Below are 21,107 nucleotides of genomic sequence, written 5' to 3'. Positions count from 1 at the left end.
AAACACTTCTTTTCAAATATTTATAAGGCTTGTCCCTGAAGTGAATTTTGTCCTTCATGAAGGAATTGCAGCCACCACAAAAGTGTTCCTGAAAAGTAATGCATTCAACTAATTTCTCTCCTGTAGGGAGCTTTTTATGAAGATTAATATAGGTGTATGGATGTTTCCCACACTTTCTGAATATTTATGGTATTCCAGGAGGGTGAATCTTCTTTTGGACTCTAAGAGTGGTGCTTTATCTTCATTGTGACTTCTTTCTTGAAATGAAAAGTATTCTTCAGGACAGAAATTTTCCTGTATTCTGAACATGTAATACGGATTCTCAACAGTGAGATTTCTCTTGTGAATTTTTAGGTCTGAGACTATTTTGAAGATTTTTCCAGGGGCAAGACACAGGAATATTTTTTATCAACCTTCATTTCTCCCTGGTCAAAAATACTATTTGCAGTGGTTTCATCCATGTGCTTTCTTGGTTCATTTCTCTTCTTGCTCTCTGGTCTCTGATGACTCCAAAATCTTGTTCTCACCTCACAAAGAGGGAAGGTGTGGCCACTTTCTAGCCATGATGTTGTTCTGAAATATCGCTTGCTGATAACCAGCCTGAACAAGCTTATCCTCTCAATTTACTTGGACCAGCCTGTCACAAACAGAAATAAAACAGAGTTGCAGGAGCTCACTGAGGTAACCTTTCAAGCAGAGAGAGACATTTGATAATCTACAGCGCAAAAAAGAACATGAAAAGGGGCCCCTGAACATATGATGTCTGCTTTTGTTTTTCAGCCATAACACAGAGAGCTTATTTTAGCAAGCCATAATTTTACAGCCAAGATGGTAAATAAACCTGTGTCTGGGCTGTACCATTTTAGAGTGAAGATGAGGTGGTTTCTCCCACCTGACAAAAATCCATAGGAATTTGTATTTCTATTATATAGTGGGTGTGGAAATGGATGCTACCGGGATTACCTCTAGCCATTTGGAGTGGGAATCTATGATCAAGAAGAATACCTGTCCCTGAAAGGGCCCCACAAAATCTAAATGCAGGCGGGACCAGGGGTTTTGTATGTGTTCCCACTGTTGACCTGGGGCTCTAGGCGGAGCTGGCCGAGTCTCCTGGCATGGCTGGCAACGAGCTACCCAGGACTCAATGGCATCATTGATCCCTGGCCACCAGACATAATTGCGGGCTAGCGCCTTCATGCGCACAATACCGGGGTGTGTCTCATGTAGTGCATTGAGGACCCACTGCCTTAAAACCGGGGGTACCACCACCCTGTTTCCCCACAACAGACACCCCTTGCGTACAGACAATTTGTCCCAGCCGGATACAAACGCAGAGAATTCTGACCCCACCCAGCCTGCCAGCCATCCCCTCCACACTTATTCCAGGACCTGCGAGAGGGTCTTGTCTTTCCTGAAGCATCGGGCAATGTCCGTAGCATGTACCGGGCGGTCCGGAAGGGACTCCAATGACATGATCTGGTAAGCTGGGGCAGAATCTGGGTCTATGGAAGGCAGCAGCAGTCGGCTCAACGCGTCCACATGGCCCAGTCAGTAGCACAGGCTGTACTGGTACCCCGCAAGGAAGAAGGACTACCACAAGATCCTCAGTGAAAGCATTTGCGGCATCTGGCAGTCGAGGGCAAACAGTCCTAGCAAGGGCTTGTGGTCTGTGTGTATTGTGAAAGGCCGGCCATGCAAATAGTCACGAAATTTCTTTACCCCTGCAACTATAGCCAGACCCTCCTTGTCAATCTGCACATAGTTGTGCTCCGGCTTTTCCAAAGTTCGGGAACAGTATGCCACCGGGACCTTGTGGCCGTCCGGCAGTACATGAGCTAAGACCACCCCCACCCCGTATGGTGACGCATCGCAGGCCAAGACAACTGGCAGCCGCTTGTCAAAGTGCACCAGCAAGTTGTTGGAAGTCAGAATGTCCTTTACCGCCTGAAACGCCGAGGCTTGCTGACGACCCAAAACTCACGGGGCCCTTTTGTCCAGTAGGCGGTGCAGAGGTTCCGCTACCGCCGCCTTGTGGGGAAGGAAGGTGTGGTAGAAATTTAGAAGTCCCAAAAATGATTGTAATTCCGCCTTGTTCCTGGGGGCCGGTGCATCACAAATCGCCCTGATTTTGTTTCTTGCCGGGTGATTCCCTTGCTCATCCACCCTGTACCCCAGGAAGTCAATGCTGGTAACCCCCAATTCACATCTCTCTCTCTTGACCTTCAACCCCGCCCCGTCGAACCTCTGTAATACTGCTCGGAGGTGGGATGTGAATTCCTCCTCCATGGCTGTGGCGATCAGCACATCATCGAAGAATGGCTGGACCCCAGGAATGCCTTTAAGAAGAGAGACCATTAAGTTCTGGAAGGTCTCCGGGGCCACGCTGACGCCAAACTGCAGCCGTTTGACCCTGATGCCCCCCTGTGTGTGATAATAGTCTGTGCGTCTGCGGTGGCGGCATCTACTGGAAGCTGCTGATAAGCCTGAGCCAAATCTAGCTTCCCAAAAATCTTAGTTCCTGCTAGTGAGGCCAACAGGTGATCCATCACCAGCACCGGATAAGTGTGGCCTTGCAGTGCCTTGTTTATCGTACATTTGTAATCTGCACAAATGCGCACGCTGCCGTTGGGCTTTACTGGAGTGACAATGGGGGTGTCCCATTCAGCGTTTGCCACCGGCTCCAGTAACCCTTGAGGCGGTCCAACTCCTTCTCTATCTTGGGCTTTAACGCTGGGGCACCCGCCGGGCCTTCAGTCTATTAGGCTGCACATTGGGGTCTAGTTGTAGGGTCACTGGTTCTCCCGTGTATGTACCCAGGTTGCCATCGAAAACAGCAGGGAATTCTTCGCACACCCTCTGGAAATTAGTCTGGGAGGGCGCGTGCGCATGATGGATGCTGGTTACCCGGATTCCCAGGGCCTTGAACCAGTAGACTGCAGAGGTCCCCCTCGACTACTGTCAGGGGCAGCCAGCCGGAAAACTGACCTTCTTGACATGAACATTTCCTACTCCAAGTACTGCAACCTCCCGCTTCTGAAAGTCCCAGACTACAAAGGGGGATGGGCTCAGCTGGGCTTCCCTCCCCAGGCACAGTTCCCTGAATGTCCACGCCAATATTACCGTCTGGCCCACACCCAAAGTAACTTCCATCTGGCGGGGTCTGCCCGTTATGAGCACAGTCACCTTGTACTTGCCCGGGGAGGGCTTGGGAAGCTGGCATACCTTTTTCCTCGCCTTGGTGAGTGCCTGGATGTCCTCCACGAATGCGACCTTGTGGTGGTGGCCATCTTTCTGTCGCTGTTTTCTGCCAGGGCGCTGCAACTTTAACAGACACACCCTTGCGATGTGTCCTGTTTTTCCACACGTGTGGCAGACAGCATTCCGGAACTTGCAAGAATGGCGCTCATGAGCTTCCCCACAGTTGGCGCATCCTCCCGTCGAGGTAGGGTCAGTGGCATGTGGCTATTGGCGCTTCGGGACCTGGAGTGTCTGAACTGCGTCTTTCTCGCCGGACCCACTGGTGACCTGGTTCGTTGCAGTGGTACGCCACTCCTTATGCGACTTCTCGTAGGCGGCCACCTCATTCAGGGTGTCCGCCAGTGTAAGCTTCTTGTTTCTCATCAGTTTGGCCTGTAGCTTCTCGTCGCGGAGGCCTGCCACAAAACGGCACAGCAGCGCTTCATCAAGGCTCGCGAAAGCACAGTCTCAGGCTTGCTGGCGCAGCTCAGCTAGGAAGGTCAAAGCGGTCTCGCTGGCTTTCTGTACCCTCTGGTGGTATTCTAGTCTCCGGGCCATTAGCGTAGGCCTGGGTGAGAAATGCTCGGTGAGCCTCTCTGTGATGACCTTGTATGTAGCGGCGTCATTGGTCAGCCACATTGGCGACATCAGGTTCTCGGCAAGCGCCAGCGTGTCTTCTCTGCAGAGGCTGAGCAAAAGCTGTTTCTGCTTCTGCTTGTTTGTGATGTCGTGGTAGAGGAGGTAGAAGTTGAGCGTCTTCTCCCATCTCTCCCACCTCTCCGATTGGTTGGGATCGAACTCCGGTAGTTGCCCATGGGAGCTGAGCGCTGGGTCCGTCTTAGAAGCGGTGGCGCTGGAGGAGCTGGAAGCTTGTTTGTTGCTCATCTCTGGTCCTGGCATGGCGCTACATACTTTAAGGCACATGCATAACAATTTCTGTACCATATATCTCTACACCATTCTTTCTTGGTACTCGAAAGGAAATTGTCATGGGTGCTGGGAACCCTGCAGAGGAAGACGAGTCTGCCGAGGAAACTGTACCCCTGCCACCTGCACCAGTACCCCTGCCTCCTGCTGAAGAAGATCCCAGCCCCCCTGCCTCGCCCTCTCGGGTGGCTCGTGTGCGTGACCGCCTCCGTCAGGACCTCAGGGATCAGAGGAGGGCGGCACGCTCACAAGCAAGACGCTCCCTGAGTCCTGAGTTTTGAGAGGATTCTGGCCCTCCTAAGAGCAAGGATGCTTGAGTTGTAACAGGATCCTGGCTGCCTCCCAGAGCCAGCAATTAGCCCAAATGGGCAACAGCCAGCAGAGGGCTATATAGCTGTGGGCTTTGGGAGGAGGCTTTGTGGAAGCAACTAGTCATCTCCCTGACGTTCTAGCATCCACTCCGGCTTGACTTTGGTTCCTGACTCCCTGGCTTTGGCTTTTGACTTCTGGACTCCCTGACCTCGGCTTCTGGACCTCGGACCTGCGATACTTGCACAGCAATTTGGATTTGGCACCTTGGACACTCCTGCTTGCTGGCTACAGACCTCGGACTGCCTCTGGACTTTGCCTGACCCGGCCCCAGCCATGACAGAAATAGGTTGTCATGTAAGAATCTTTGTCTACGGCATGCTAGTTCTGCACATTAAGGTGACGGAAAAACATCTTCAGTCTTCAGCAGTATGGCATAGAATTACTGCCTCAGTGAGGTCTACATCACGTCCACCTTTTTCCAAAAGCACCAGTTACTCCATTAAAGGAGACTTTGGCATGAGTTATCTGCTCCAGGTCCAGGCCCTGAATTAAGCAGGAGCTCACAGGACTGCAGCTTCTGAACCTTTCTGAGGGTTTCCCCTGTTCCTCCCCACCTACGCTGTCCATTGAATAGTAGGTACAGCTGCATAACAATCCCTGGATTAGGAGAGCAGAAGCCAGTCAGCCACCAGGAGCTTTGCCACACCCCCACAGCAGGCCTCATTAACCCCTGGAGAAGTCCGTGCCACCCTTCCTCCACTTCTTATATAATATTGGGCAGCAGGCAGTTTGCTGGCCTTTTGACTGTAGACGAGGGCAGCCAAGGAGAGCTCCAGGTAAGCGAGGCCTGCTTGGGCTGGCAGGATTTCTAGCCCACCCAAGCAGGCCTTGCTCACCTGGGGCTCTCCTTTCTTGCGTTGGGTTGTTTTTGGCTGGTGGGGGGTGGCATATGCTAATGAGTTATGCTAATGAGTTCCACCACCTATTTTTCTACAAAACGACCCCTGTCCAGGTCCAATGCTGTTGGGAAGTGGATTCCCTCCCTCCCGCTTCTCCACAACATCATGGCACATTCATGTACCTCCTGGGTTTTTTTTCAGTTTTTCTCAAACCCGCTTTGCTGCAAAGATCACAAATAAAGTTGGGCTGGCTGCTGCGTGAGTGGGAAACTTTGGATCTCCCCAGGGTGTTTTTTTTGTGTTTTTTTTTTAGCAGGAACGCGGTTCCGGCCGGCTTTGTGTCAGGGGGTGTGGCCTAATATGTAAATAAGTTCCTGCTGGACTTTTTCTACATAAATCCCTGTCTGAAACAATGGTGGTATTAGGGGTGTGGCCTAATATGCAAATCAGTTACTGCTGGGCTTTTTCTACAAAAAAAAAAAAGCCCTGGATCTTCCCAACCACATGACAATCATTTTCCCTGACACTATCTCTGCAGCAGCCATTTCTTCACCTTACCACTTGGAACAAACCCCTCTCCAGGACTGAACAGGGATATTGGTTTTTTATTGTATTACATATGCTAAACCTATTCTCACCAAGTGTAGCTGTATAACCACAACATTCCAGTGTATTTCTCTTTTAGTATACTGTATCAGAATAATGCTTTTTTTATTGATATACCCAAATAAGGGATATTGGCTGTTTATCTCGTTACATATACTAAACCCATTTTCACTATATTTTAATGTATTCTTTTTTTTCTTATGACCAACTAGAATGATGTTTATAATGCATGATACATTTTACAAAGTAAATTAGGTGGACAAGAATTAAAGCTGGTAAAGCTGCAGTACTGCAGTCCTAAGCTCTGCTCATGACCTGAGTTCGATCCCGGTGGAAGCTGGGTTCAGGTAGCCAACTCAAGGTTGACTCAGCCTTCCATCCTTCCGCGGTCGGTAAAATGAGTACCCAGCTTGCTGGGGGGAAATTGTAGATGACTGGGGAAGGCAATGGCAAACCACCCTGTAAAAAGTCTGCCGTGAAAACGTCATTATATGACGTCACCCCAGAGTCGAAAATGACTGGTGCTGGCACAGGAGACTACCTTTACCTTTTTAGGTTGGTATAAAGTCTGTTTTGAACCCAGGCTCACACATGGCTGTTTCTGATAATAATTGCTTTCGCTGCTTATAAGATAGTAAAATGTATTATTGTGTGGATGTTAATTCTGTGTTCTTGTTGTATATTCTATTTTTTGGTTTACAGGATGCCTTTATGGTCTCGTAGACAGAAGCATCTTATTATTAAATAAATAATAATCCTTAACAAGCAAATACAAGGAAATTCAGCCTGATATGGAAGATGGGGATGCTCATAAGAAGTCATTGTAGCATTTAATCTTGCAACCTCCGTTCCCATTCCCTGCCCCCACTCCTTGGTATAAAACCTATAAAAAGGTTTTGATGGACAGCACAAGATGCCTTATTAATCCTCTCAATAAAATAAGCCTGATATTCTCTGAGGAGTAAACCTGGTATACATTAGCCTAAAGATGGCTAATTTCAGGTACCGAGCTCAGTGAAAACTAGAACACGGAATTTATTATAAAGGAAGTCAGAATTCACTTGGCATCAAAAGATTAGGAGGGGGGGGGGAAAGCAGAAATCTAAAAATGACAAAAGGCATCAAAAGCAGAAAAACACAATCATCCTTCTCTACTGGATTAAAGATAGGACAGTCGCTCAGGAAACACACCAGACAATCCTTTGTTTCAGGCATTTCAAGATGGAGTCAGCCACATGGTTTCTCTGGACAAAGCAGCAGGAAATTTAACTCATGAGCATCTTCACAAGAATCAATCCATAATCAATCTCTCAACACCCCCCCCCCTTCATTTAAAGGGAAATGCAGACTGGGGGGGGGGGTGCTATGAAACTGATCACAGCAACATGGCTGAAAGAGGATGGATTCCTCCTTTCTTCTGGTCTGTTTTTGAAATTTAACCTTCCCCAGTTGTTTCCACCCACCTGAATTCCCACCGCCACCCCACTCCTATGGATAGAAAAGCAGTTCTGGAGCATAATTCTGATTATAAAAATTCTCCCCTCCTTCTGAAAAGCATTATTTGGCCCCCTCCACCAATGCAGCAATTGCCAAACACTTTACAAGCCAACCCCCCTCTATTTCCTGTCATAAAAACTGAACACCAGGAGATCAATCTCCCTAGCTGAGCTTCAGGGACTGTTAAATAGTACTTAAAATGCCGCAGTGGAAGTTATTACCCACCAACGCCACTACCCTCCTCTGGTCACTCTCTGTCTGTGTTGGATTCTAAGGCAAAGATCCCCTCTTATCTCCACACAGATATACACAGACACAAAAGACTTCTCAGGTTGCGGCAAAGGTGCTTCTAGTTAATTAGTGAACAGATAAAATAATTTCTTGTTATGAGGTAATTCTATCCAGTGCTAAGCTGAACGGAGCCGCCTTGTGCTTCTGTGGAGGTGAACGCAGCTGTGATGTGCTTTGGCCCATCCCATACAGTGGAAATTATAAATCAAACCAGAAAGCAGAGCACTGTGTGGGCTAGCAGCACTTTTATCTGTTTACCTTGTGCGCAACCTACAATTAATCTCCAGCCTTGTTAGTGTAAGGACAGCCACATTTTCCCCCAGCTCTCTGTCTTATGTGCTGAGGAGAGAGCTCTGATTAACCACTAGCTTTTTCGATGTTTTAAAATGCAGAGCGGCCATTTTCTTCTCTATCCCAGTAGCCTCTGGTGCATCCAAAAATCAGGATTGTTACCCCCCGCACCACACATCTAACCTCATTAAGTCTGCAATATCTCCTAGGGACAATCTATAGAAGAAAATTTTTTCTCTACCATAATAACGCTGGTATTGCAATCCAGATGACATCATCCCTCCCAACTCATTGTTCTCCCATATTTTCCACAAGGTTAGACTGTTGGACTAGGTTCAAATCCCCACGGTGCCATAAAGCTTGCTGGGTGACCCTGGGCCAGTCTGTCTTAGACTAACCTACCTCACAGAATGTTGTGAAGATAAAATGGTAGAGGCTTTTTTTGTAGCAGAAACTCCTTTGCATATTAGGACACACACCCCTGATGTAGCCAATCCTCCAAGAGCTTACAGGGCTGTTAGTACAGGGTCCACAGTAAGCTCCAGGAGGATTAGCTACATTAGGGGGATGTGACCTAATATGCAAAGGAGTTCCTGCTACAAAAAAAAAGCCCTGGACCCAACGTATTCCACTCGAAGGGCAGGATGAAACCTACTAAAATAAATAATCCAATTTCTTTCAGGGATTGGTCTGTAGAGATTTGCTATCTAGAGCAACTTCACTCTAAACCTCACACCAACCTTCCCCACCCCCCCATGTTCAGTCATTTGTTTTGCTTTTTGCCTTTTAGCCCTTTGTAAATCCTGATTACTATCAATAATTGACTTTTTAAATTACAGCACCTGTGCCTTGTGAGGTTCCACATGTATACTGCTTTGGCTAATAAGTCATCTGGGTCCTTTTTGAAAAAGAGGAGCATAATAATGTAGGTAATCAATGGTCCCACCTTTCTCTTTGAACAAGGATGCCCAAGGTCACCAACCCACAAGCTTAAAACTGAAAAATTAGGTATGTTGGAGTACTCAAATGGTGCCTGCAGAATATGGTTTTTATAGGTGTGAAGCTGAGGGGTAGCAGAGCCCAGCAGAGGATTTAAAACAACAACAACCTCTGTTGGGCTGTGATCACATATACTAAATAATGCACTTTCAATCCACTTTCAATGCACTTTACAATGGGATTTTACTGTGGGAACTTGCAAAAACCAGTTGGAAAGTGCATTGTTCATGTGTGTGACCTCAGCCTTGGATTCCATTTCTATCCCAGCCTCTGCATTTGGGAGTCCTAACACACTTATTGGGAATTCATTATTCAGCCCAGTGATCACTAATGTGACACTTACGGGTGTCATAGTACCCAGTGATGATCCGAGAAATTAAAGGCTGGTCAGTCTAACAATGATACCGGGTAAGTTGGTGGAATCCATTATCAAAGCTAGAATTAGTTGGCAAATCAATGAACAAAAGCTATTGAGGAAGAGTCAGCATGGATTCTGTGAGGGAAGACCTTGTCTCACTAACCTTTTAGAGTTCTTTGAGGGGGTGAACAAACATGTGGACAAGGGTGACCCAATAGATATTGTTTACCTAGACTTTCATATCAGGCAACACCCCGACATCACCATTGTTTAACATAGGGTTTTTTGTAGAAAAAGCCCAGAAACTCATTTGCATATTAGGCCACACCCCGTGATGCCAAGCCAGCCAGAACTGCGTTCCTGCTCAAAAAAAGCCCTGATCTTACACATTTGCTGGGTGGCACCCACAGAATGCCCTGATCAGATGAGCAACACTGGCATGGCAGAGAAGAAGAAGATATTGGATTTATATCCTGCCCTACACTCTGAATCTCAGAGTCTCAGAGCGGTCACAATCTCCTTTATCTTCCTCCCCGACAAAGACACCTGCGAGGTGGGTGGGGCTGAGAGAGCGTTTACAACAGCTTTTCAAGGACAACTCCTGTGAAAGCTATGGCTGACCCAAGGCCATTCCACCAGGTGCAAGTGGAGGAGTGGGGAATCAAACCCAATTTTCCCAGATAAGAGTCCAAGCACTTAACTACTACAGCAAACCATGAGGCCATGAAGGGTGATAGCCAGTACATAAAAACATTAGAAGAGTCCATCTAGTCCAGCATCCTGTCTCATAGGGTGGCCAGCTAGTTCCTCTGGACAGCCAACAGCAAGGGGGCCGAGGCCTCCCCCTGATGTTGCCTCCTGGCGCTGGGATTCAGAGGCTTAGTGCCTCTGAATGTGGAGGTTCCCCTCAGTCTGCATTTCCTGGAAAATTAGATTATACAGGAAGCAGACAATTAACTTGATTAATAACAATGCTGCCAACCGACTGAAAATATTCAGTCACTTAATCCTTTTTTGTTGACCTAATTAATGGAGCAATTCATCTATTACATTTAAATATATGTGCATATTATCCAAACCCCAATATATGTGCTTTTTGAAATATTATAGAGTGTACAAAAATTTGCAAGGAAATAAAGAAACTCCTCTCTATCTCTCTGCTATAGTTAATTTGTACTGAGATATTTGGTTAATATAGCAGAGGTTGCCCAGTCATAAAAGCGTGATACTGAGTGCGGTAATTAACTTGACCAAGAAGTATATTGCAAAAAAGATGAATTTATATTTATTCAAGTTGATTCAGTTCACATTCAGGGTGCAGTCGAAAGGAGAGAAAGAAGCCTAAAGAGTACTTCTGAAATCACAAATGGCCACTTGTCCAGCATCATGTGTGTGGGAATGTGAGAGCATTGCCTCTACAGAAGAGACCTGAAGAGACGTGTGTCTCCATGGAAGGCTATGTGAAGAGAGAATGAGAGGGAGGAGGAGGAAGAAGAAGATGATGATATTGAATTCATACCCCGCCCTTCACTCTGAATCTCAGAGTCTCAGAGCAGCCAACAATCTCCCCCACAACAGACACCCTGTGAGGTGGATAGGGCTGAGAGAGTTTTCCTAGAAGCTGCCTATGTATGGGTCAGTACTCAGAGGTTGACTGAGGTCCTGATGCTAAGCAAGTTTACTTGAGAGTAAGCCTGCATTAAGTTTCTTCTTCACCTCTGGGAGCTGCACAGTATGTGTGAAGAGCTGGATGTGGCTCCCAGGCCAGTTTGGCCACCCCTGTGTTTCTCCAACAGACACCAGCCTAGGACAACAAACAACAAATTCCTCTTAAGTGAATTCATTAAAATTAATGCTACATTCAATTTATTACATATACTTAAGAAACACACAGTTTTAAAACGAAGCAGATGATAAATCATTTCACTGTTCTATATAATAGAAAATACGTAGGTAGCTTATGCTAGTCTTGAAATTAGTAAAACAAGGCTATCCACAGACAATGTGGGGTTTTTTTACACAGTTAGAGCCTCCAACAATACACAGATATTCTGGCAAACGCGACTTTGTAAATTAACCAAAAGAAAAACGACAAAAACTGAGCATGCTCCAGGAGGCGTGAAATGTGGAGAACAGAATTAGTTGGGGAGGGAACCAAAGGGAAGCTCAAAACCGTGCTTTTATTTACCTTTGTTACCCTTCTGTAAAAAAATAAAAAATGGAATTTTTTTTCATGAATACTAGGGTTGCCAACATCCAGGTGAGACTTGGAATTTCTTCGGAATTCTGATCTCCAGAGATCAGTTCCCTTGAAGGGAACGGCAGCTTTGGAGAGGAAAAATGGAAATCCTAGAGTAGGGTTGCCAATCCCCAGGTGGGGGCAGGGGATCCCCCAGTTTGGAGGCCCTCCCCCCGCTTCAGGGTCGTCAGAAAGCAGGGGGAGGGGAGGGAAATGTCTGCTGGGAACTCTTTTATTCCCTATGGAGATTTATTCCCATAGAAAATCATGGAGAATTGATTCACGGGTATCTGGGGCTCTGGGGGGGCTGTGTTTTGGGGTAAAGGCACCAAATTTTCAGTATAGCATCTAGTGCCTCTCCCCAAAATACCCTCCAAGTTTCAAAAAGATTGGACCAGGGGGTCCAATTCTATGAGCCCAAAAAGAAGGTGCCCCTATCCGTCATTATTTCCTATGGAAGGAAGGCATTGAAAAGGTGTGCTGTCCCTTTAAATGTGACGGCCAGACCTCCCTTTGAAATTCAATTATGCTTGTCAAAGCCTTGATCTTGGCTCTACTCCTAATGTCTCCTGGCTCCACCCCCAAAGTCTCCTGCCTCCACCCCCAAAGTCCCCAGATATTTCTTGAATTGGACTTGGCAACCCTATCCTAAAGGGATACCACATCCACATTGAGCTCCCTTCTCTCCCTAAATTCTGCATTCTGCAGATGCGACCCTGCCTAAATGTCCAGAAATTTCTTAAATCAGAGTTGTATATTTGGTATTTCACATCCTTGTCAGAAATTCAGAGTAAGCTAATATTGTAAACACTCTTCAGTTGTTACAGAATGTGTAAGCAGTTGCTGGCATGGAGCCTGTTTCCTCCTTCTGAAAACCAACACAGACAACTTGAAGCCGATAATAGGCATTTATTTATCCATAAAGAGTTCTGAAATGGTCCTGATTTGTGGAGTTCTGATCGTACATTCTGCTAGACCAGGGGTTTATTTATTCTGCTAGACCCAACTTTATTGAGCCTGTGGGCACATTTGGAATTCTGACATAGTGTGATAGGCATGGCAAAAATAATGGCTGCCACAAAATGGCTGCTACAGGAGATAAAGCCAGCTACAAAATGATTGCCACAGCTGAACTTCAGTAACACAGTGAAGATCCTTCTGCTGTGGTGGCAGCTGGTGCCAAAATAACATTTTAAAAAGTCTGCACAGACAATCAAATCTCCAATAGTCAACTGGAAACCTAGCTAGGCAAAAGATCAACCTGGCAACATCCATTTTCTAAAAGCATTTGGTGGCACCAGAAAAGGTGTAGCTGGTCACCATGGCACCCACAGGCACTGCATTGGGGATGTTCCTATGAGTCATAATATTAAAATGTTTCATAGAACACTTTTCCTCCATCTTTTTTTTAACATCATTTTTTTTTTATCCTGCCTTTCCGCCAAAACTATCCTGCAAGGTTTAGAACTACTTCAGGCTTCACAAATATTTACAACACATACAAAAGCACTAGAATAAATCAGCAAGCGAAATTAAACAGCAGCAGATCTAACAGTAAATAAAACAACAAATATAAGTAAAACACCATCATCATTAAGTGTTGTCAAAGGCTTGCACCTAGGGTTGCCATTCCTCAATTCCAAGTGGGGGACCCCCCAGTTTGAGGGCTAATGCCTGCCACTGGCCACGTGGCCAGCAGGGAAAACCCAGCCCCCAGTGACATCACCATGTGACATTCCCAACATGCTGACATCACAGGGAAGTGACATCATTGTGTCAGAAACATTGCACAGTGATGGTCTGAATTTTGGGCAAAACTCTATGGTTTGATGCCAATTTTACCACAGAGTTGCCCAAAAACCAAAGCGTTGCCCTCTGTGTCATCAACATGATCATGTAATTTCCAGGTGACATCAGCACACTGTGATACTTCATCACCCACTCCCAAAATGCTCCTGCCATCCCCTGCCAGTGCAATGATCCCACCTGGCAGTGGCAATCCTACTTGTACAACATAAAGAGTTTTTCAACCAGCCTCCGTAAGATAATGGCCTAGTGAATATGGGTAGTATGGTGTTCGTGCCACCACAGAAAAGGCCTTTCACCCCAAAGTAGCTAACCACCTTGCCCTCCAAGATAAGAACATACGGAGGACTTCCAGGATGCACATAACAAGGGGGCAGACAGTGTTTCCCCCCCCCCACTTGAGGAGGAACGCACAGGAACGCAATTCCGACTGGCCTGAAATCAAGGGGTGTGGCCCAATATGCAAATGAGTTCTGGGAGTAGACAATCTTGTTGAGATCCTGTGATTCCAGCATAGGCCTTGCAAGTTTAAAACAACAACAGTGGTTTTGTTTCCAGTGCAGACCTTAAAAACAGTGGTGAGACATTATTGGTGAGACATTATTTTGCTAGTCCCTGTCAATTACCCAGTGGTTCTATTCTGAACCCACTGTAGATTCTGAATGCTCTTCACACACATCTCCACATATAACCCACTAGGGTTGCCAGCTCTGGGTTGCAAAATACCTGGAGATTTCAGGGAAGGAGCTTGAGGAGGGTGAATTTTGGGGAGGGACTTCAATGCCTTCCAAAGCAACCATTTCTCCACGTTGACTGATCTCTGTCACCTGGAGATCAGTTGTAATGGCAAATCTCCAGCCTGGAGGTTGACAACCCTAAGTGACCAGTGTGTGATCGCTGTGCCCAAACTGAAATTTGAAAATCCAAGAGTTCACACAGCCTTGAAATTGCCCAAACAGCAGCAGAGGAACACTTTAAAAGTCCAGGCAGAACATCACAATCTGCCACGACCTTGCTCAATTAAGATTACAGCCCCTGTGTTCCACTAATTGAGGTATTTCTCATTCCACATTCAGTTGTGTTTCCTTACCCAGTCATGGTTCCCTCTAACAATTTTCCTGGCCGACGCACCAATGTTAATTCCATCCCCTTATGCAGGGGGGCCTCCATTTATACGAGCCCTGCTGGACTGGGACCAATGGCTCATCTAGTCTAGCCTCCTATATCACACAGTGACCAAGCAGTTGCTCTGGATGGCCAACAAGAGGGCACAGAGGCCGAGGCCTTCCTCTGATGTTGCCTCCTAGCTCTGGGATTCAGAGGCTTGGTGAATGTGGAGGTTCCCCTCAGCCACCATGGCTAGTAGCCCTTGATAGACTTATCCTCCATGAAATCTATCTAATCCCCTTTTCAAGCTGTTTATTCCTGTGGATATTAGGGTTCCTTCCTAAAAAATGGAAGTCCATTGACGAAATGAGCTTACATCTGGGTGCTCATAGGACTTTTCTTGTTATATTGAAATGTGAAAATGGACCTCTGCTACAATATGAAGTATAAAAAGATAATTTACAAAGATTTTAAAACGGTTTTATTAAATATTGCTAGCCTGCACATCACAGTATTTGTTTCTTTCATTGCTTGTCTTATAAACTTTTTGTTGATAACTTTCATTGCTTGTGATACCTTTTTGTTGATTATTAAGCTCCAGGCCAGGCAGGGGTTCTCCCACTCTGGAGGTCCTCAACACGCAAGCTCTCATTGGCCTGGCGGGGAGGGATCCTTCCCAATGTCGCTGGTGCGATGACATCACTCGCAAATGATATCATTGTGCTGGCAACATCACACGCAGGCAGTTCTAGGAGCTTCTGGGAAAACTCTATGGTTTTCCCAGACACTCTAGCAATTTGAGAGGGAAGCTCTATGGTACCAGAGGCTGCAGGGGACTTAGCAACCCTAGTGGATATGGATTCTACAAGTTCTTAGATACATGTAGACTCCAAAGTGTTACTTTGCTGCTATTCTATATGACATCACCAGGCTCCGTCCCTTGACATCACTAAACCTCCACCCATATCGGCACCGCCCAATGAGTCTCAGAGTGAGAGGATTGGAACATGGAAGTCTACCCTTCCCAGAGCACTTACGCTCCTGCTTTGTTTTTGACTACATGCCTGCTTTAAAGTTAGCTCTTAAGTTTTAGTACGTTCTTATCTGGTTCTTAATTACTTCTTTGGAAAACGTATATTTATTCTTTGTGCGTACCCTTCGTTTTCCTCTTTTCTCAGAAGACTATTCTCAATTTCTGCCCAGGGTTGTCAGACCTGTCTAATGTTGGAGGTGGGGACATGAGGGGGTCCCTCAACCTCGGCTGCACTATTGCATCGCTTCTGGGGGAAAACCAGAAGTGAAATAGGTATCTCTACGAATTGCACAGCTACCCTACTTCACTTCTGGATTTCTCCTGGAAGTGACATAGGGAGACAGTTGACATCACATCACCTTTCCCCTCTCCCTTCCACTGCCTCTCAGAGGAGACAGGCAACTGGGGCTGCCGGCAGGAGGCCTCTTTAGGGTTGCCAAGTCCAACTCAAAAATATCTGGGGACTTTGGGGGTGCAGCCAGGAGACATTGGGGGGGTGAAGCCAGGAACAAGGTTGTGAAAAGCATAATTGAACTCCAAAAGGACTTTTGGCCATCTCATTTAAAGGGACTGTACCTTTTAAATGACTTCCCTTCATTGGAAATGATGAAGGATAGGGGCACCTTCTCTTGGGGCTCATATAAATGGACCCGCAGGTCCAATCCTTTTGAAACTTTCGGGGGGGGGTGCTTTGAGGAGAGGCATCGGATGCTATGCTGCAAATTTAGTGCCTCTGCCTCAAAAAACATCCCCACCAGAGCCCCAGATACCTGTGGATCAATTCTCCATTATATCCTATGGGAATTGGTCTCCATAGGGAATAATGGAATGCCCAGCATACATCTCCCTTCCCTCCCACCCCCACCGCTTTCTGATGACCTTGAAGCTGGGGAAGGGCCTCCATACTGGGGGATCACCTGCCCCCACCTGGGGATTGGCAACCCTAGGCCTCTTACAATAATGTGTGGGGGGAGGGGGGCTGATCGCCCTCTTTGTATCTAATTCTTCAACTGATCAAGTGGGAAAATGGGTAAAAGACAATTTCAGGACTCCAGGGGAAGTCAGCAGTGGGGTGGGCTTCCCTCCATTTTAGATTCTCTCAACTGACAGACAGCAACCACCTCAAGCGAGCCCTGCCCTACATCTGCAAAGGGCCGCTTTTCGAGTTTATATGATACATCGCTTTTCATGTCCTCAGCATTCTGAGCACTGACAGAAGCTTCCCCACAATCAGTGCTTGTATTTGAGTCCCCTCCAGGGTTTGTCTTCTGAGGCACAACAACACTGGAGCTACCGGAGGAACCCTTTTGACCTGCCGAGCGCCTTTTCTGTCCTGTGTGAACGCGCTCGTGTGTCATTAGGCCTGACCTCTGGCAGAAACATTTTCCACACAATCCACACTTATATGGTTTCTTTCCCGTGTGAATCCTTTGGTGCGTAATGAGATTGGAGCCATCACTGAAGCTTTTTTGACACACTGAGCATTTGTATGGTTTCTCGCCAGTATGGATCCTTTCATGGACAGTAAGTTCAGTAGAGCTACGGAAACCTTTCCCACACTGAGAACACTTGTACGGTTTGTCCCCAATGTGAATTTTTTCATGTGTGGAAAGGGTCCCCTTCTGACGGAAATTTTTCCCACATTTCGAGCACGTATAGGGTTTCTCTCCTGTGTGAATTCTTTCATGTGCTATCAAGTTGGAGCCACTTGCAAAACTTTTCTGACAAATAGAGCATTGAAATGGTTTCTCTTCCACATGAATCTTTTCATGCGTTGTAAGATTTCCCTTCTGATGGAAACTTTTCCCACACTGGGAACATTTATACGGCTTCTCTCCTATGTGAATCTTTTCATGTGTTGAAAGGGTTCCCTTTTGGCGGAAAATTTTCCCACATTTTAAACACTTGAAAGGTTTCTCTCCGGTGTGAATTCTCTCATGAGCAATAAGGTTGGAGCCACTAGCGAAACTTTTCTGACACATCGAACACTGAAACGGTTTTTCTCCAGTGCGAGTTCGTTCAGGGCTCCGGAGTTCACTGGCACCATGGAACCTTTTCCTACATTCTGAATTCTTTTCCTGTTTCTCCCCAGAGTGTGTTCTCTCATGCATTTGGAGATCTAAGTTACTTCTGAAGCTCTCCCCACAAGCACAATGATGGATATTTTCAACAAGCTTGGTTTCTTCCTGATCACCCTTAGTCACAGGTTCATCTATTTTCTTCCCCAGTTTGGTTCTCTGCTTCCTCCCTGGTCCCAGCTTCCTCCCAGCTCTTGTCTCTTCTTCGCAATACTGGAACGTGTTGCCACCTCCTAGTGACGCTGTCTCCGGTGTGCCTTCCTGGGAACCACCCTGATGAATATTGTCCACTTGGATCACACGCATTTGCCCATCACCTGTGGAAAAGAAACACAGCCACAGGTCCTTCTCTAGGTAGCTTTCCAAACACACCATTAAAGACATTAGAGAACGAGAAGCTCTACAGGATGAGGAGAAAGGTGTGAACGCTGAGAATACGTGTTTTTTCTCTTGAGTAACCATACCTACCCTCATACATGTTTGTTTCAGACATAGGGAGTCTAAGGTTCAGTTCTCACCGAGGCAGTAACTCTGCACAGAGAAAACTGCCAGGGAAAAGAAGAAGGAAAAAACTGCAGATTTATACCCCACCCTTCTCTCTGAATCAGAGACTCAGAGTGGTTTACAATCTCCTTTATCTTCTTCTCCCGCAACAGACACCCTGTGAGGTAGGTGGGGCTGAGAGAGCTCTCACAGAAGCTGTTCTTTCAAGGACAACTCTGCCAGAGCTATGGCTGACCCAAGGCCATTCCAGAAGTGGAGGAGTGGGGAATCAAACCCAGTTCTCCTGGATAAGAGTCCACACACTTAACCACTACACCAAACTGGCAAAGCCCAGTTTTTTCTGTGGAGAGGGAATTAGTTTGTATGGAGGAGTATTCAATCACGTGAATCCACTGGGGCAATTTGCAATGGTATATCTCAGGGCTAAATTTCACATTAATGTTTTTTTCATGAGTCAGGTCTGGGTTTCCCAGACTTGATTCACTTTCCTTGCAGCATATTTATTTGTTTGTTTGTTTCATCATATTTATGATTCACCTGATCCCTACCAGTGCTCCCTCTAAGCTGAGTTAGTGCGAGCTAACTCACAGTTTTTTTAGCCTCTGGCCTCAGAGCAAACGGATTTATGCAGTAGCCAAATTGCTTGCTCACAACTTTAATGCCAGTAGCTCACAAAGTAGAATTTTTGCTCACAAGACTTCATAGCTTAGAGGGAACATTAGAGGTAACTATTGTAGGAATTTAAGGGATTTACAACACTAAAAACATTACAAACAATACATATTAATACATTAAGAGATCATGTGGCAGAAATTGTGCTTTCTTCCCATTTCTGGCCTGAGGTCACCTCATGGGAGTGGGGGAAAGGGGTTAAGTCAGTCTATGGGGACAGGCATGGAGGAGGGTGCCAGCCAGAATGTGAACCATCATTGCCCTCAGCCAAAAGCCTGGAGAGTTGCTGCCAGAAGGAGGAGACAGTACTGATAGTGATAGGCCAATGGTCTGATGAGGAAGCTTCATTTGTGTTCATGTGAGGTAACTTTTTAACAGGGAGAGGCCATGGCTCAGTGGTGGGGCATCTGTCTGGCATACAGAAGGACTTAGGTTTAGTTCCTGGCATTTCCAGTTAAAAGGTCAGGTGGCAGGTGATGTGAAAGACCTGAGGCCCCGGAGAACAGCTGCTAGACTCAGTAGACAGCACTGACCTTGGCAGGCTAATGGTCTGATTCAGCAAAACACTGTAACTAGGGTAACCAGCCCCCCTCCCCAGTGGGAGCAGGTGAACCCTTGCTTTCACAGGCTCTTGGCTGCTGTTAACCAGCCTGCCAGTAGGCTGAAATCCAACCCCAACTGACCTTTTTAGGCCTACTTCCGGTTTCGGGCCTATTTCCGTCTGGGGGTAATGCTCTGTTTTTTGGGCAAAGCTCTATGGTCTGAAGCTGAATTTACCATAACGTTTTGCTCAAAACCCAGAGTGTGACCCCCCTACGAGAAGCAGTCCTGAAACCAGAAGTAGGCCCGATAGGACTGGCAAGCCCCGGTCCACGTTGGGCCAGCAGGGGGAACCTCCCCGCTATGTCGCTGGTGCGATGACATCACCTGGAAGTGACATCATCACGCCAGTGATGGTGTGCAGCAGCCGCTCTAGGCATTTCCGGGAAAACTCTATGGTTTTCCCAAACGCTCTAGCCATTTGGGAAGGAAAACTCTATGGTACAATAGTCCCCCACTCTGGGTCGAAGAGGACTTGGCAACCCGAAAGACCCGAAAATGCCCAATATCACGTCTGGTCTCCCGGAAGGGTGTCAGGAGACCCCCGCTGGCCAGGTAAGGCAATCCAGTAATCCTAGTTGTAGTATGTGTTCAGCGTATTCTTACCGAGCAGCCATTCTTCTCCTTCCCACTCCTGCTTGACTTCCACAACAAGGTTCCAAGTATCTGGTGGTGGAATCTTGTTCCCCTCGGAAGGAATGATGGCTGCTTCAGGCAAAGGCAAAGGCAAAGGCATCTGAAACAGCCATGGAAAAGTCCATTAAATGTGACAACATTTCCAGACTGCACAAATCTTGACTGTTGGACCTGAAGGCAGATTCCTACAAGCAGATGAGTCCCTAACTGATCCTTCATGGGTGACAATACTGGACAAATTATAGATCTAGAGGTTTAACTCCATGGTGGCAAATGAAACTCCTTACACATTGGCTTCCCTCAGACAATATAAACCCCACTGGGTCCTCACCAGTCAACAAATACATAGGAAGAAACTGATCATTGTCTGAAGTACTAAAGATTAGGCCTGTTGAGAAATATTGTCATTAAATCCTCTCACCTGCTCTTTTGGCCTCATAGCTTCATTCTGCTTCAAGAGGAAATCTTCCGCAAGGGTCACTGCCTGGATGCAGGTCTCCGGACCACGTTCCCGGACCCAGCTCTGCATTGCCTGGGGAAGGATGGTCAGAAACTGTTCCAGAATCAGCAGCTCCAAGATCTCCTCCTTTGTATGTGTTTCTGCTTTCAGCCACTGACGACAAAGTTCCTGGAGTCGCTCATAAATTGCTCTTGGCCCCTCCACCTCCTGGTAGCATAACTGCCTGAAGTGCTGGCGCTGTCTCTCCCTCACGGCAGCCTCTCTTTGCAAGATGGCGGCCTTCATCTTCCCATAATCCTCTCTGTCTTGGGCACTGAGGCTGCTGAAGGCCTCTCTGCTGAGGGCTGGCAGAAGGAGGGTCGCCCACTTGTCACGAGGCCAGTGGCACATTGACGCTATTTGTTCAAAGGAGGCCAGAAAAGCCTTAGCATCTTCCCATGGTGTTGGCTCCTCACACATCTGTGTATTGCCCCATGCTGAGTGAGGGGCCTGCAGAGCCCCCAGGAACTCCTGCCATTGGGCCTCCCAATGCTGCTGCATCCCTTCCTCTGGTTC

The 21,107-nt window shown here is 46.8% G+C and overlaps 1 protein-coding gene across 1 annotated transcript in view; it reads right to left on the bottom strand.

Annotated features, from left to right (window-relative positions):
* Positions 1 to 17,897, bottom strand: part of LOC132571825 (uncharacterized) — a 33,993-nt gene extending 16,096 nt beyond the window's left edge. The window contains exons 1-6 of the mRNA XM_060238617.1: positions 16,669 to 17,897; positions 3,753 to 4,148; positions 3,519 to 3,653; positions 3,121 to 3,350; positions 2,254 to 2,421; positions 1,740 to 1,962 (exon numbers count right to left, since the gene is read on the bottom strand). Coding sequence (XP_060094600.1) covers positions 1,740 to 1,962; positions 2,254 to 2,421; positions 3,121 to 3,350; positions 3,519 to 3,653; positions 3,753 to 4,148; positions 16,669 to 17,713 — 2,197 coding nt within the window. The 5' untranslated portion in view covers positions 17,714 to 17,897. The remainder of the gene's footprint in view (positions 1 to 1,739; positions 1,963 to 2,253; positions 2,422 to 3,120; positions 3,351 to 3,518; positions 3,654 to 3,752; positions 4,149 to 16,668) is intronic.
* Positions 17,898 to 21,107: the final 3,210 nt, after the last annotated feature.

The sequence above is a fragment of the Heteronotia binoei genome, chromosome 5 (genome assembly GCF_032191835.1).
Source record: "Heteronotia binoei isolate CCM8104 ecotype False Entrance Well chromosome 5, APGP_CSIRO_Hbin_v1, whole genome shotgun sequence".
Lineage (NCBI taxonomy): Eukaryota > Metazoa > Chordata > Lepidosauria > Squamata > Gekkonidae > Heteronotia > Heteronotia binoei.
Note: the sequence above shows the minus strand (reverse complement) of the source record. Positions and strands in the feature narration are given on the sequence as shown.